Source organism: Tribolium castaneum, chromosome 7 (assembly GCF_031307605.1).
Source record: "Tribolium castaneum strain GA2 chromosome 7, icTriCast1.1, whole genome shotgun sequence".
NCBI lineage: Eukaryota > Metazoa > Arthropoda > Insecta > Coleoptera > Tenebrionidae > Tribolium > Tribolium castaneum.
Genome location: NC_087400.1, coordinates 16,923,470 through 16,939,671, shown reverse-complemented (window position 1 = coordinate 16,939,671; position 16,202 = coordinate 16,923,470). Strand labels below are relative to the sequence as shown.

General features: G+C 41.1%; 1 protein-coding gene across 1 annotated transcript; it reads right to left on the bottom strand.

The window, feature by feature from the left end:
• Positions 1 to 8,673: 8,673 nt before the first annotated feature.
• LOC135266766 (uncharacterized) lies at positions 8,674 to 9,240 on the bottom strand. Its single transcript, XM_064358021.1, has one exon. It carries the CDS (start codon positions 9,238 to 9,240, stop codon positions 8,674 to 8,676), a length of 567 nt encoding a protein of 188 aa, XP_064214091.1.
• Positions 9,241 to 16,202: the final 6,962 nt, after the last annotated feature.

Here is a 16,202-nt window from a genome sequence, read left to right as displayed (position 1 = left end):
CACTAAAAAAGTTTTTCGCAAGTTTTTGAGCTAGAGAAAAACTTTATACACGTAATTAGTATGGTGGGGTGTTGGCGTACCTCAGACCCTATTTTTCTCGCAAACAACTAGTACCATTTAAATGAGCGAACAAGTCTGGGAGAATACCTAGAATTTTAAAACAAAATTTTAGTTCAGACTATTTGTTTTTTACAAAAATATAGTCTCCCTTTTCATAATTACTGTGAAGAATTGGTGTATCATACGGTAGAACTGATTTTGTTTTTAGTGTTCATACACGGCTGATAAGTTAGTATAGTCAGCAATATAGAAATCAGTTCTGCATTGTTTTCACAATAACGTTCCCTTATTGTTTACAACACTACAATTAGTTTTTAAATGTTTTTAAAAATGAATTTTTTCAAAAGTCCAAACGGAGAATCATTTCTTTCAACTTAGCCGCATATGACTGCGATTGGTCATAAGATGATTGTTTCTTTAAATTTTCGTTATTTGATATTAAAAACACTGTCATGTTTTTTAACGGGTCTTCAGAAATAGGTTTCAAACTGACGGGGTTTTCCTTCTTAGTATGAATTGTAATGTTATCGTTATTTTCGTCGATATTTTGGTCTAAATCTTTATCGGGTTTTACGCCGGTAGAACTTATGTCTTCTTCTTTATTAATGAGTTCTTGATTAAACTTTTTTATGTATTCAAATATTGGTTTATTCGAATAATTTCTTTCTGGTTCAGAATTGTCTGGGGTTGTAGCCATGTTTAAATTTGGAGGTCGCGATAAAGCGTCGGCGTTACTATTCAATTTTCCTTTTTTATAGTGGATTTCGTAATCAAATTCTTTAAGACGTAAACGCCATTTGACTAGTTTAGAGTTAGGCTCTTTAAGCGAAAAAAGCCATTTTAATAAGGGCGAAAATATTTGGTTGCCCAAACAATGGCAAGCAGCTCCTTTTCGATCGTGGAGTAGTTAACTTCATGTTCATTCAGGGTTCGCGATGCGAATGCGACAAGTAAATCGCTACCGATGGTTCCTTGTGAGAGAACAGCACCAATGGCGTAATTACTTGCATCAGTCGTCAATAGTATATTATTACACGAGCAAGTAAAGAAGGTTTTTATCCACAAAAATGAAGTTTGCTGCACGAGCCGAAGGCGAGTGCATGTAATCATTTGAGTGGATAAAAACCTTTACTTGCGAGTATAATACTATACTTTATCTAAGATCAAATAACCAAAAAAAAAAAAAAAATTTTAAAAACCTTTCATAAACACACTCATATTTGTGCCGCGATTTTTGTGGTAGAAGATTTTCTATTGCACTCGTTGCGATATTGCGAATGTCAGGTGGCGTGCAGGTCATTTCATTCTCTTCTTCCAACATTTTAAATAACTTTCTGTCACAAAAAACTGCTTGAACAATCACAGATTTCACTACTAGTTCCGACTAAATAATTAGCTGTTTGTTTTTGTTGTCAGCTGATTTGGCTTGTTTGCTTATATTGCTGCGGTTACGGCACACAATTGCCAACATAAAAGTGGTGGAAAAGATAAAATTCCAATATTTTCAATTTTGATTGGTCCCAATCCCAATGGATAAAAAATTCTGTCAATTTTACCCATGGGTGAAAACCAATCAGAGACTTCTTTTAATTTGTCGATGGATAAAATGAAAATTTACAGTGGAACTTTCACAACAGTAATGGTTATATTATTTGATGATCGTAGATAAAATAAATTGTTTGTCAAAATCTGGGTATTGTAAGATTGGATCATTGGTTAAAAGTTTTTTGCAAAATTCAAAACAATTTTTGTAATCAGTTTCATTTGGATCAATTTTATGGTCTTTCTTTAGTCGAATAGTTAATGGTTTTGTAATTTTTGCGAAATTTTTAATGAATTTTCGGTAGTATCCAATTAAACCAAGAAAACCTTTGAGTTGTTTCGGTGTTGTTGGAATACTGTAGTCTAAAATAGCTTTAATTTTGTCTGGATTTGGTTTTATACCTTCCGGGGTAATGACGTGTCCTAAATAATTTACTTTTTTTAAGAATTCACTTTTATCCAATTGTATCTTAAAGTTAAATTTACGTAATCGGCCAAAAACAGCTGATAATTTTTGAATATGTTCTTGTAAAGATGTCGAGAAAACGATTATGTTGTCTAAATACACAATGCAACAGTTATTTACGATACCGCGTAATACATTGTCCATCACACGTTGCAATGTTGATGGGGCGTTTTTCATGCCGAAGGGCATTCTGACGAATTCGTAATGCCCATTTTCTACCCTAAATGCAATTTTTTTGGACATCGTTTGGGTTTACTTCTACTTGGTGGAAACCGGAAGCAAGATCGATTGTGCTAAAGTATTGACTACGACCCAGCTTATCGAGTATGTCATTAATATTTGGCAAGGGGTAACGATCTTCGACTGTTTGTTCGTTAAGTTTTCGATAGTCGATGACTATTCTCCATTTGCGTTGCCCGGAAGCGTCTAATTTTTTGGGTACTATCCAAATTGGAGAGGACCATGGCGAATCAGAAGGTCGGATTATGCCTTGTTTTAGCATTTTGGATATTTTATTTTGAACCTCCGTTTTGTGAATGTGGGGGTAACGATATGTTTTAGTGTGTATGGGAGTCTCGTCCTTTAAATTAATTTTGTGTTTCACTGCATTTGTAAATTTTAGGTTGTCAGAATCAAAATAAAAAATGTCTGAATAAGATTTCAGCAACTTTACTAAATTTTGACGCTCTTCTTTGTTACAGTGGTCTAATTTTACTTTGGAAAAATCAAAATTTTGTGCTTGAGGTTCAAGGTTATTTAAATTTGGTACATCAAATTGGTCCTGTGGAATCACCTCAAATGGATGAGAGATGTCGACTTTTGCATGTTAGTAGGGTTTATTAACGACGTTAAAGCAAAATTATTTACGACTTTAATGTGACTTTCGTGAATTTCACAATTTTTCGGTGAAAGTCCACAACTTAGAATTTTGGAGGTTTACTTTTTTTGGGCACAAGACGTTTCGCCTATCATACTGACTGCGCCAATTATGTTACTGAATAAGCAGTTGGCTTTTTAAAAAAAATATTTCAAACAATTACAAGCGGTGTGAGACATAGAGTGTCTCCCCTTTACAATTTAGCATATATTTATAATATAAAAAATGTTTACTAAGCATTAAGCACTAAGGGGATATTTTGCACATATAATTTACACGAATTGACGTTACGAAATGGGACCACGCTACCAGAAAAACCACGAAGTACATGGATAGATTTAATTTTATCGGAGGGAGATCCTTCAGGATTCTACACCTTGTTCCCGGGAAGATCTCGAAACTCCAACTCCTAGACATGCCAATGTCTTTTTATCCGCGTTCTTGACACTAACACGATAAGACAAAAAAGGTGAAGAAAAGACAGAAAAGACAAAGAAGAAAAAGACTCAGGAAAAGCCAATTCACAATTGGTTCAAAGACCCAATTTTTATTTACTTTGGTGTTCGACGGTGTTAAAGTGCGTGTTTCAAGCGAGACTCTTGTGCCAACAAAGTCGAAATCAGCACAAACTTACACAAATTTGACACCCCATTGGTCACAGCTTATAGATGGTGCTGCATAGAGTACAGACTCACTTCGTAGAATTTCAAAATTTGGTTGGATTTTACAAAAAAACTCGTCGATACGAAGTGAACTCAACTAGCGCTCAACATGAAAAATAGAAGCCAATATGGCGACTTCCGCCAGAAGGAAAAAGCTTCCAGAACCGGCCTACTTGAACTTGGCTTGGGAAATTCAAAGAAGTGTGGTTAAAAACAACCAACACGAAATAAAAGGATAAATTTTGCCAAGAGCAAATTAAATTTTAAATCACTGAGTACACACCGAAAAGAAAACCATTAACACACGTTGTTATATTTAAAAGGGAAGCAGTGGCGGCTTGTGACTCTTAGGTCAGGTGAGGCTAAGAGAAACCAAAAGTAACAAATTAATTGCAGATATTTCCATGTCACCCATGAGGTAATTTGCTCGACACGTTGACTTTTTAAGGGAGTCATCGCCATGATAGCTCTACTTTACACGTAAACAACTCAAAGAACTTTTTTCTTTTGTATTAAAATAAAAAAAAATCTTATAAAAAATCCAGGAAATAAAATAAGAATCAGAAACAAAACAAACAAAAAACAAAACAAAATCCTAACTATATAATTAAAGAATTCCTTGGGGAAGTTGAAGGAGTTGACCATCTCAAAGTTAGGTTAAATTTTTCAAATTGAATAAATGGATAACTTAAAGTCGAAGCCTAACCAAAGTGGAAATAAAAAGGAGGAATTGGACTAGTTTCGGTATTTATTTATACCATCATCAGCAGTCAAAACATTTTAAAAAACACAGGATAAAACTACGTAAGAATTTACATTTACGTGTTTTTTAAGAACAAAACAATAAAAATTTTACAAATTATTAAAATTAAAAAGTGAACTTTTCAATTCGGCAAGATTTAACCTTCTTTCTTTTTGAAAAAAATTTTAGTCTTAAAGACTAAAAGCTAGTCGCTGTTGTAAAGTCGATTTTTTCCCATCTTTAAAACAGGACGAGTCGAATTGGTTCCCAAATTCGGTAATCCTCTCTAATTATATTCGAATTGGTTACCGTCGGTCTGGTAGGTCGTATAAACGGATTAAAGTATTATGATAACAGGAATGGCATTTTAAGAGTATGAATAAATTTACAAGTTCAAAAACGGAATATTGAGGTTAAATCCATAGCCGAATCTCCTCGCTAAATTGAAAAATGTTAAAATTGTTTCTGTCATTTGTTTCCATTTCGATGCTTAATAGTACAAAGGGTGCACAGAATTTAAAATTGACGGGTAATTTAGAGCAAACGATGTAAAACCGAACAAGAACTCTAGAGCTAGAACTTGATACTTGACACATATCTAAGTTCTCTCAAAACTGTTTTCTGAGTTCAATCTTTATGGTCGGAATTTTGTTCTAAAAGAGACAGAGGGTCATTTTCTGATAAAAAATTCTTTGTAAGGATTAAGCCTATTACTGTCGAGGTGGAATTATTCGAGGGAAAGTGAGTAGGTGACCGCGGGTGGTTTATGATAATAGTTTTTTTTTGGAGAGGGGGAAATGCATTTACGCATACCAGACTAGGTCTGGCGCAAGCCGACAACCCCCACTTGATTGTACTCGCGATGTCCTCGAGCGTCAATGGAGGATTCGATTCCGCTATTTCCGCTTGTGAAACCTTTTGCACGCCTGTGAGAGCTGCGCGAGGGTTTCAGCTGTTGTGATCGTTCCTTGGGATTTGGGGGGGCTGCTGGGGCTGTGGTGCTCTCGAGGCCTCCTGTTGTTGATGGGGGTAGCGCTGGCCAGTGGAATGCAGCCGTGGGGGACAGGGGCTGTGATTGCGTCGTGGGGGGTGGATTTGCGGCCCGCTTTTTCGTCTTCTAGTGCAACTCTCTCGTTGATGTATTGCACCCGCTTTCGTTAAACGGGGCAATCGTGATTGTTTGCGGTGTGGGGGCCTCCGCAGTTTGCACATTTTGGTGTGACATCTTCGCTGATTTCACACTCCCTCGTCCTGTGTCCCCCGACTCATTTCAAACATTTTGGTTTAACGCGACAGTTGCTTGTCGCAGGGCCCCCTTCTTGGCATCTGTGGCACTGTGTGATGCAAGTTTTCTTCACATACCGGTGAAAGCTCACACGGATGTGGCTTAGTGCCGAACATTTCTTAGTGATGCTGTTCAGCGTCTCATATTTCTCCGTGATGACGAGGAACAGGGGTTTTTGTGTGTTCTTTATCTCATAAATGTTGATAGAACAACACCCTTTTCTTGCATCTCGGCTTCAAGGTCTGCGATCCCGGTTCCTTTATCAAGGCCGTGAAGCACGAATGCGTGGGTTTTGTCCTCCCTGGTGGTGTACGTGTGGTACTCCAGCTCATCTTGTTCCATTTTCTCCTTTAATTTAATTGTAAAGTTCTCTCTAGCTTGCCTCTTGCAGAACTGGAGAAGTGCTGAGTGATTTTTTGTCTTGGCGTGGATCACAATCGGCGGTGGGGGTCTCTCTGGGGGGCTTCTTCTTGGTTGTGACTCTTGGGAAGGGCAGATTGGTCTGCTTCTTCGGATGTCCCGGTTTCTATGTCTTCCACCTGTAAGATTTGTCGGAAGGTAGTGTCGAAACACTCTAACACTCTAGGATCGCCTGTTGCCGCTTTGCGGTAAGTCGATAGATATGCGAAGAACTGCTGTTCTTGGTGGCTATTTTTGGTCTTTATCTTTGATTTACCTGACGGGCTTGGAGGTAGTGTTCTGGGCGTTTTCTTCGCCGGTGGCGATTGGAACAGATCTTTGAAGTTCATTTCCGGTTCCAGTTCAGTTGGCTTGGACGTTGTTGCTGTCGGTTTCGGCAATTCGGATGAGCGGAACTCTATTCGTTTTTCGGATTTTCGCCCGATCCCCGATGGCATCAAGAATGTGCTTTGTAGGCACAGTTTTATAAGTGAGTTTCTGCCTGTTTCTCACTTTGGAAATGTTCGTTTTGAGAACGTACAACTAGCACGGATGCAAGTTGCACAGGGTTGTCGCTAATCTGAGCAGGTAAAGGTTTCGACAGGTCCGCACGCTTTGATTGCTCGATCGAGACTCGCAATTGATCTACTTCCTACAGCTTCCACTATGATTTCTTCCTGCTTCGATTGTGTATTTCTCGACATTTTACACTTTTAACTACACATTACTGAATCACTGACTAATTGGCACTGACAGGGTCGCCATGTAATATTGGGATTTTTAGAGGGTTCGGGAATTAACACCAGTGCCAGTGAAAATGCATCGTGCTGTTTATTTCTTGGTTCTGATGTTCATAGGATATTTCGCGAATACACGATCGGGTAAGTCGACCTCACCCAAATCTTCGTTGTAACTTCTATTAATGGCCGACCTATTTCGATGTATTTCTTTTTTTTAGACTGACCAGCGCCCAGTGAATTAGAATCGGAAAAAGGTGATCGAAACTCGTAGCTTCTATATTAATTAATGACTTCTTTTGAAATTTGGACAGCAAAAGCTTTTTTGTATGTTGAATACTGTCACAGGGTGGGATTAAAAGACATGTGGGTGTTTTGTATAAAAGGTTTATTTACACAATGACTAGATTGGTAAAATGTACTTACATTTTAGGGACGATCATTTTAAGGGCACAGGTCACACTTAGCACACTCGACGAAAAAATGACATCAACCCGATTAAACAGGAATAAACTCGAACTAATCAGGACTTCAATCGACTAAACTGGACTCCCTAATATTCCGCGTTTTTATTATGCTTCGAGAAGCTGACTCGACAGTATTGATAACATTTCCGTGTTACACTTATGAAACACATCGCAACCCAGACCTCTTTTCGAAACATAATTTTTATTACGGAATCTTAGGTAATAACAAAACTAACCCGATTTCCGCGTATGTGACAATACGATGATGACAAAAAAATTAAATATAAAAGTTTCTTTTTATTTCCGAGGACTTTATAATACGGTGAATACAAATCGTGTCCATGTTCTTCTTAAAGAAATATTTTGGGTTTGAGTTAAACTCGATGAAATAATAAGAGAGACTGCTTCTTTTAAAGAATAGTTTGTCTGCTGAGTTTCGGTACTTTGCCAAGATTTTAAAATTCCACGCGCTCGGCTAGGTGTTGTTGTAGTTGATTCTGTAAGCAACTTCGCTGCGGCTTCGTCTCCCTCTTTTCTTACCTTCATTGCGGTCCAAATAATGATTCTGTAAAATATTTTTCTTTGTGCAATATTTCTGTTTTTATTCTTTTAATAACAGTTGAAGATTCTTCAAAAAGGCTTTAGAAGGACACCCCTCCTGCTTTTGATGTGGAAGCTCCAGATGAAGTAATTGGAAGAGCGCGGAGAACCAAATCCGGAAATTTTATTTCTTCTCGTAACCAAAAATCGTACTTCTTAAAAATCGGTTCTTGTTTCGACTAGACATTAAATTTTTCTCTGGTCACTAAAACTTATGTTTAGTGCAGTTTTGATTTTCCCCAATGTTCTTAACCGAATTCGCGAACCAACAAGGCTGTACCGGTCAAGTTTTCAATGATTTCTCGCAAAATAAAAGTTTGTAATGGTAAATTAGGATCACTGAAATTCAGCAATAAAATTAACTTGACTCCCTCTGGTGATGACTTTTGAACTATGTCGAAAACAGTAAAGAAATTTTCGTAATTCCACATTTAACTGACATTTAATGAATTGTTCAACAATTGTGCGTGTATAGTGTTAATTACTTACATTAGAAAGAATCACTTTAAAAGTACATGGTGGTAATACTAGCTTTGACTTTGATTCTGTGGTTTTTCGTGGTATAAAGTGTTTATTGTTGGAACTTGAAAGTGGATAAAAAGTTAAAAAGATTTAAATTTTTATGGAGGTTTAAGAGGTACTTAAAATACGTTTCTCTTTTACACAAGGTTTATTCACACACGGTATTCGTACAACCATATAAAATAACAAATGGAGGCTGATTACGCGACACGCGGTTTTGTTTTTGCGGGACTTGAGAACCGACGTCCCCTCCCCAGAGGGCGCCACATCACTCCCCCTCCAGTGGCTACATTACACTAGGTGCATGGACGCTGTCAATGCGGAATGTAGTCGCGAAATCTAATCGGAGGTCGGGTCGATCTCTTATCCTCCCTGGAGGCGCGGCTGGCCGAAAAAGGGACGGTTTGTGGAGGTTGGGGTTCAGCGACGTCCTGTGCCAAGAATGCTGGTTTGAGGCGATCCAGGTGAACTAGGACTGCCTTGCCGTTGACGTCAATTTTGACGTTATTTTCTCGCCTTTCAAGGACTTCGTAGGGGCCTGTGTACGGCTGCTGTAAGGGTCGTTTCACGGCGTCTTCCTTTAAGAAGACATGGCTACATCTCTGCAACTCCTGGTGCACGAACACTTTTCGCTTGTCGTGGGCTGTTGCGGGTACCGGCTGCAACTTTCTCATGTGCTCTTTTAGTAGTCCGACGAATGTTGCTGGGTCTTCGTACCCGTCGTCGGTCTGCGCGCTAAAGAAGAATTCGCCAGGGATTCTCAGCTGCGAGCCGTATGTCATCTCGGCAGGCGAACATTGCAGATCTTGTTTGAGCGCCGTTCTTAGCCCTAGCAGAATTGTCGGTAAGATGGTTAGCCAGTTGGGGTTTTCGTGGCACATGATGGCGGCTTTGATGGTACGGTGTCAGCGCTCTATGATTCCGTTGCACTGGGGCCTGTAGGCCGTGGTTCTGCAGCGTTTTATGCCGAAAAGATTGCTCACAGCTGTCATGAGGTGGGACTCAAACTGACGGCCCTGATCGGTGGTTATTCGGAGAGGACATCCGAATCGTGCAATCCACGTGGAGTAGAAAGTTCGGGCGACAGTTTCGGCGGACATGTCGCGCATGGGGGTGACTTCGGGCCAACGGGTGAACCTGTCTGTCATAGTCAGGCAATATCGGTGTCCCTCTGCTTCGGGCAAAGGCCCCACGATGTCGATGTGTACATGCTCAAAGCGAGTCCCTGTAACGTTGAACTTTTTTAGCTCGGTTCGGGTGTGTTTTGTTACCTTGCTGCGTTGACAAGGTATGCAAACTCGGGTCCATCTCTTCACATCGTCGTCCATTCTAGGCCAAACGAATTTTTGTCTTATAGCCCGACTGGTAGCTCGAACTCCTGAGTGCGCGGGCTCGTGGAAGAGTTTGAACGCTGCTTTTCTCAGGCGAAAAGGGACGTAAGGCCTGACAAATTGGGTCGACGTATCACAGTAAAATGATGCAGTCGTTCCCACTGGCGTACACTTTTTTAATCTCAGTGAGGTTGTGGTAGACTTGAGCAAGTCCTTCAGCTCGGGGTCTGTCTCTTGCTCTGCTTGCAACTCCTCAGGCGAGAGGGCTGTCGGGATTACAATCTCGTCGATACGTGACAACGCGTCGGCGACGGCGTTACTTTCCCCCGCGATGTGCACGACTTCGGTCGAAAATTGACCGATGAAGTCCAGGTGCCTCAACTGCCTCGGGGACGCTTTATCCGGTTTTTGCTGAAAAGCGTAAATCAAAGGTTTGTGATCCGTTCTGATCACGAACTGTCGACCTTCCACCATGTATCTGAAATGTTTTATGGCTTCATAAATGGCGAGGAGCTCGCGGTCGTACGTGCTGTAGTTCCTCTGAGCTTGGTTCAGCTTCTTTGAAAAGAAGCCCAGAGGCTGCCATGTGCCTTCGGTCTTCTGCTCGAGAACGGCACCTACGGCGTTGTCCGAGGCATCTGTTGTCAACGTGAGCGCGCCAGCCTCCATTGGGTGAGCGAGGAGGGCTGCGTTTGCCAGCTCCAATTTGCACAGTGAGAAAGCAGCTTCTGCTTGCGGGGTCCATTCGATTTTCCTCTTGTCGTTTTTGGTGGAATTTTTGAGGTACTCGAGTAACGGGGTTTGTATTTGGGCCGCGTTTTTCACAAAACGTCTATAAAAATTTATCATACCCAAAAACTGCCGCAGTTCCTTCACCGTATTAGGTTTGGGGAAATTGGTGACGGCTTCAACTTTTTTGGGCAGTGGTTGACAGCCTGAGGGGGTGATTCGGTGGCCCAGGTATTCCACTTCCTCCACACCGAACACGCACTTGGCAGGATTTACCACCAAGTTATGCTGCCTCAGCCGTTCGAATACTTCCTTCAGGTGCTGTTTATGTTCCTCCGGGGACTCCGAGGCTATCAAAATATCGTCGATGTATGCGTGGCAAAAGTCCAGGTCACCGAGCACTGCGTTAACATGACGCTGAAAAGTCTGAGCCGCGTTTCGGAGACCGAAGCACATCACTGTAAATTCGAACAGACCGAATGGGGTGCACACTGCGGTTTTGGGAATGTCCTCGTCCGCGACCGCGATTTGTTGGTACGCACGCACTAGGTCTATTGTCGAAAACACTTTTTTTCCTTGCAATTTGTATGCAAAGTCTTGTACGTGGGGGATTGGGTATCTGTCCGGGACAGTGATGCTGTTGAGTTTCCGGTAATCACCACATGCACGCCACTGTCCGGGAACTTTCTTGGGCACCAGGTGAAGCGGGCTTGCCCACGGGCTGTTTGAAGGTCGGCACCACCCTTGCTCGCTCATAAATTCGAACTCTGCTCGCGCGACTTTCATTTTCTCCGGCGATAACCTCCGGGGGGTTTCTGCCACTGGGGGGCCCTGGGTGAAGATGTGGTGTCGCACGGTGCTCTGGCTTTTGGGCTTGGGGGTATGTGGTCTGGTAATTTCTGGGTAAGCGGCCAGAAGTTCGTGGTATGGGGTTGTTCTCGCCACCGTGGTGATTACCTCACTTTGTCCTGCGGCGACGACCCCACGTGTGTGTAGCTGCGTGGTAGCGTCCACTAGCTTCCGGTTCCGGAGATCTGGCAATAAGTTGTGGAAGTTGAGGAAATCTGCCCCTAGGATTGGCTTGGCAATTCCGGCGACTACAAATTCCCATCTAAAAGCCCGGCGGAGCCCTAAACTTAAGGTCAGGCGTCGGGTGCCGTATGTTCGAATAGGGGTGTTGTTGGCGGCGAATAGGACGTTTTCCCCTGGTGTTGCCGAGTTTGTAGCGAAACATTTGGGCAGCACTGACACCTCGGCGCCGGTGTCGATGAGGAAGCGAATGTTTGACGGCGGGTCGGTGATAAAGAGGCGATGTGTCCGGTGTTCGAGACCGTCGCCCATTGCCTCGATTGGGGACGGTGCAATTAGTTTCCCTGCGGGAAACTGCAAGGGTGCCGACATTTCCTGGCTTCAGCACCAAATTTATTGTGGTAGAAACAGACATTGTCGCCATTTTGTTGCTGTTGAAGAGGGTTGCGGCTTCGTGATTGAGAACGGCTACGCTGCCGCCATTTTGTCGCAGAAAGTTTGTCGAGCATAATTCAGTTACCTGTTTTTGTAGAGACGCAAGCGCGTTGGTGGCGCCAGCGTTTAAAGTTGCTGCCGCTTGATGCGCGGATGCGCTGTGAGAGGTGCGCACGGCGCAGATGCCGTTGGCGTCGCTGGCGTCGGCGCCTACCGCCATTACATTCGCCATTGGAATTTCCGTAAGTTTGTCTGCTACGGAGGCCAATTTCTCTCCATCCATCCCGTCCATAGTGGAAAGGACCAACTGGATGTGTGGGGGCAGCCTTTGGAGCCACAGCGTCCTCACCACCTCGCTGCTCACCTGCTCCCTGGCAAGCGCTCTCATCTCGCAAAGGAGGCGTGATGGCTTTTTGTCCCCCAGCTCAATTTCTTTTAACAATTTGCGGAGCTGCTGTTCCTGGGACTCCGTAAACGTCGTTATGAGCTTGGCCTTCAGCCGTTCGTACTTGTCAGCTTGCGGCGGGTTCCGCAGGAAGTCCTCTATCGCCTGCAGGGTGTAAGAGTCCAGCGCTGCGACCACGTTACAGTACTTGGTTAGATCTGCTTTGACCCGGCTGGCGTGAAAATGGGCCTCTACTTGCACAAACCACAGGCTTGGATTTTTGTGCCAAAATGGCGGCAGTTTTGGGGTACTATTGATTTCCTCCACTTCAGGCCTGGGTGTCCCTGACGCTGGGGGATCACCCTGTGCGGCGTCAGGTGGATTTGCGTTTGCTCCCCGCTCTGTTAAAAGTCTCTGGGCGTCCGCTAACTGCTGTTGTAGCAATTGAATAGTCGCGGCTTGCTCTTCGACGGTCGCCATGTTGCACGGTTTTTTCTTTTTGTTTTGTGTTCTTGAACTATCGTCGGGGTCACCAGTTATGGAGGTTTAAGAGGTACTTAAAATACGTTTCTCTTTTACACAAGGTTTATTCACACACGGTATTCGTACAACCATATAAAATAACAAATGGAGGCTGATTACGCGACACGCGGTTTTGTTTTTGCGGGACTTGAGAACCGACGTCCCCTCCCCAGAGGGCGCCACATTTTGATTACAAAGTGTTATCAAACAGTTGTCTAATTAAAGACTATAAGTAATGGATCACAACGAACACATGTTGGGCTCAAGAAACCAATAAATTAGTGAAGTGTGTGAATTTTAGGTTAGAATTTTTCCACTGAAAAAATCATGAAATGTTTCGGTAAATCTACAAAACTACAATAAAGATTAACAACTCCTGATACATTTAAACGTAAATTATGCCAAAAGTTAGGCTTTTCCAATGTCTTTGTAATAATTTTCCAATAAAGAAAGTGAACCAAACAGTCATTCGTTATTCGTGTTTTCCTCGTCATCCCTCATTTGTCAACATAAGTTTCTTGCATCAAAGATACAATAATCATCCCGCATAGGCAATGTAATAATTGTGAAGCCTCAAAATTCGTACAACGCTCAAAATATCCAAATAAACTTTTTTCCCCCATTTATGGTTACTGTTTTCGACCTAGCTCAGTGGCGCCCCCAACGGTAATTTTACTTCCGAATTGTTAATTAAATTTTCGCAATTGGTCAAAAAGACAGTTGTAGTATGAGGGTTTCCGTCATAATGAGCGATTGTATCGATGTGAAGTCGTAAATGATGAAAAAAGTTAAGATTTTTAAATAAGCATAAATGAACCTTATATTTGTCACAAAAATGTGACTTCTTCTCTTACGGTTAAGGTTTTTGCATCTTTTAGCTTCTTTAGAGTTGTAAAATTGTTTGTTGATCTACTTTATCGAGCTGAGTTTATAATGGTGTAGAGGGGTTAGCGCAGAAGCTGGTCTTGAAGAAGAAGGTATTGATTCTGTTACTTAAAATTACAATGAGTAAATTTATGTCACTTGCAGTACTATTATAGATTATTTTCATTATTCTTCTCTTTAAAATCCTTCCTTTTTCTTTTTTTATTCTTTCTTGTAAATTCTTATGAGTTGAAAACTTGCAAACTTAAAACTATCAGGAGTTGGCGATGTGTGTCCTTATCCACTTCTTAACCTACTTGACCTAACCAGGCTTTGGCGATGTTTGTCGTCTACCCGGACTGTTAAGGAGTAGGCGATTTTCGTCTTTGTCTTCACTACGAATTTGTGTTAAGGAGTCGACAATTTTTGTTCTCGTCCTCACTGCTAAGAGTTGACGATTTTTGTCCTTGTCTTCACTAGAATCCGACCGTTGAAAGCCACTAGGGATCTGACTTCGGTTTGAAGTGTCGAAACATACCAAACGTTGTCCTATTTGAGATTTTTAATTTTCTTCAAAGGCTACCGTTTGTAACCGAAAGTATCCAACCGATTGCTCCAATTTTGTTTGAGTCAATGACTTTGGTGATTTAAAAAAAAAAAACGACAGTCTTTCAAATCAGTACTCACGACAATTTGTTTAATCAATCTAATCTAGTTTGTTTATAATATTCTTAAATTTATACTAAAATACGGCTGACTCAGCAGCCCTTCTAAACAATGATAACTATGCATAGGATGGTTCTCAACCTCTACCTGGGTTAATCAACCGTTGCAACAACTTTTGTGGAAAATTCCTGAATTAAATTAAAATTTTCTAGAAAAATATTGTTTAATCCCTTGGTTTAACATGGGTAGCTCTGCAGGTAGCTTGGACGCTTTTTCTTTTATACTAATTAATGGGAATTTATGTACCTAGCTAATGATAGGGAACAAAATACAGTATTAAAACCGTTTATTTTCCTGTCTAAGAATTATTAATTACGATACATTTTATACAAGTTGTGTTATAAAAACAAAATTTTGTTCTAATTCTTGTGGTAGGAATGGTACTAATTCGTCCATAAATCCATTCATTTCACATTCTTGCAATAACTGACACAGTAGATATCAGTATTCTTTGAGAGACAACGTTAACAAATAGTGATTGCCGTGTGATAACATTGCTACAGAAATCTGGAGTAAATACTCTAAACCCCATTGTGATGACCCAAAGGGCCCCCACCTTCTTTTTGCCCGCCTTCTTTAGAGGGGGGTAAAATTGCACTAAAATTCAAATAAAAAAATACAATATACAAAATGGCCGAAAGTCGTGATGGCGTCATCAAAATGGAGGAACCTACGTTGTGTTTTACAAAAAAGGCGGACCAAATTGTTATAATACGCTTGAGAGGGGATTTCATTTGGGAGAGTACAATAAAACACCTGTGCGGAGGAAAGCATTGTTTAATTCCTGCAGTTGTTAATAATGTTAAAAAATCAAAATGAAGTGGAAATGATTCAAACAGTTACATCAAATAAACAAGAAACAATTGGCCAATTGAACACAAACAAATTAATCAACAAAACAACAAAAACAATAATGTGCAAGTAGCTCGCATAATCCCATAACTTCCGCCGATGAAAAATAAATAAAAAAACAAGGAAAACATTAAATAAAATTATTTGTGAATCAACTGCAGAGAGGACCGGATAAAACCTCCCTAAACGTGTCCACAAACAATGATTAATCTTTTCATAAAACAATTACAATACAAAATAACAAAACATAGCATTTTAAACCTGAAACACATGGTGTTGTGATAATGCAGTTCGGGTCCCCTCCCTCCGACCCGTCATCTCCAATGATCACAAAATAAACATAAAACACTTCGACAAATTCAATGTACAAAACTCCTACTTCTACTTTCAAATCAACCCTGCTACCCAGACTGAACAACTCTCATCAAGTTACAGTTTATTTACAGTTGTGGATTTTACAAGTGTAATAACTCTGCAGGACTTAATTTTAAACACAAACTAACTCTAAATAATCGGTACAAATGACTAGCCTCAAGTGCAAAATGTAGTAATAAATAATTGAAAAAAATTACCAATGGGGAATTCCGGGGTAAGGCTGTGATGCTGCGGTTCAGAAATAATGTAGACGCTCTCGATGATCTGAATAGGTCCACAAGAAAAGTGCTTCGGCCAAGTAGCCTTCGTAATGATCTTTGCCCGCGGCATTTTTCTTCGCACTTCCACCCACATCTTTCGATGTTTTGAGTGTGTCCGGTTTCTGGGTCAACGAAATCGAGGGAATGGTTGACTGTGAGGTGGTGATAAAGTTCTTGAGGCAGACAATAATCTCTCCAAAACTCACTCAGAATTGTCGTCCCAGGGAGAATTCTGATGATGGAATGGAGAGTTTCTGACGTTCGATCTGGAATTGCCACAAAGCAAGAGCGTTTCGTTTCACGCTCAATTTCGCCAAACTCCCAATTGACCCTTG

Coding starts and splice junctions, on each gene's coding strand:
- LOC135266766 (XM_064358021.1), bottom strand. CDS start 9,240: ATGTGCCACGAAAACCCCAACTGGCTAACCATCTTACCGACAATTCTG.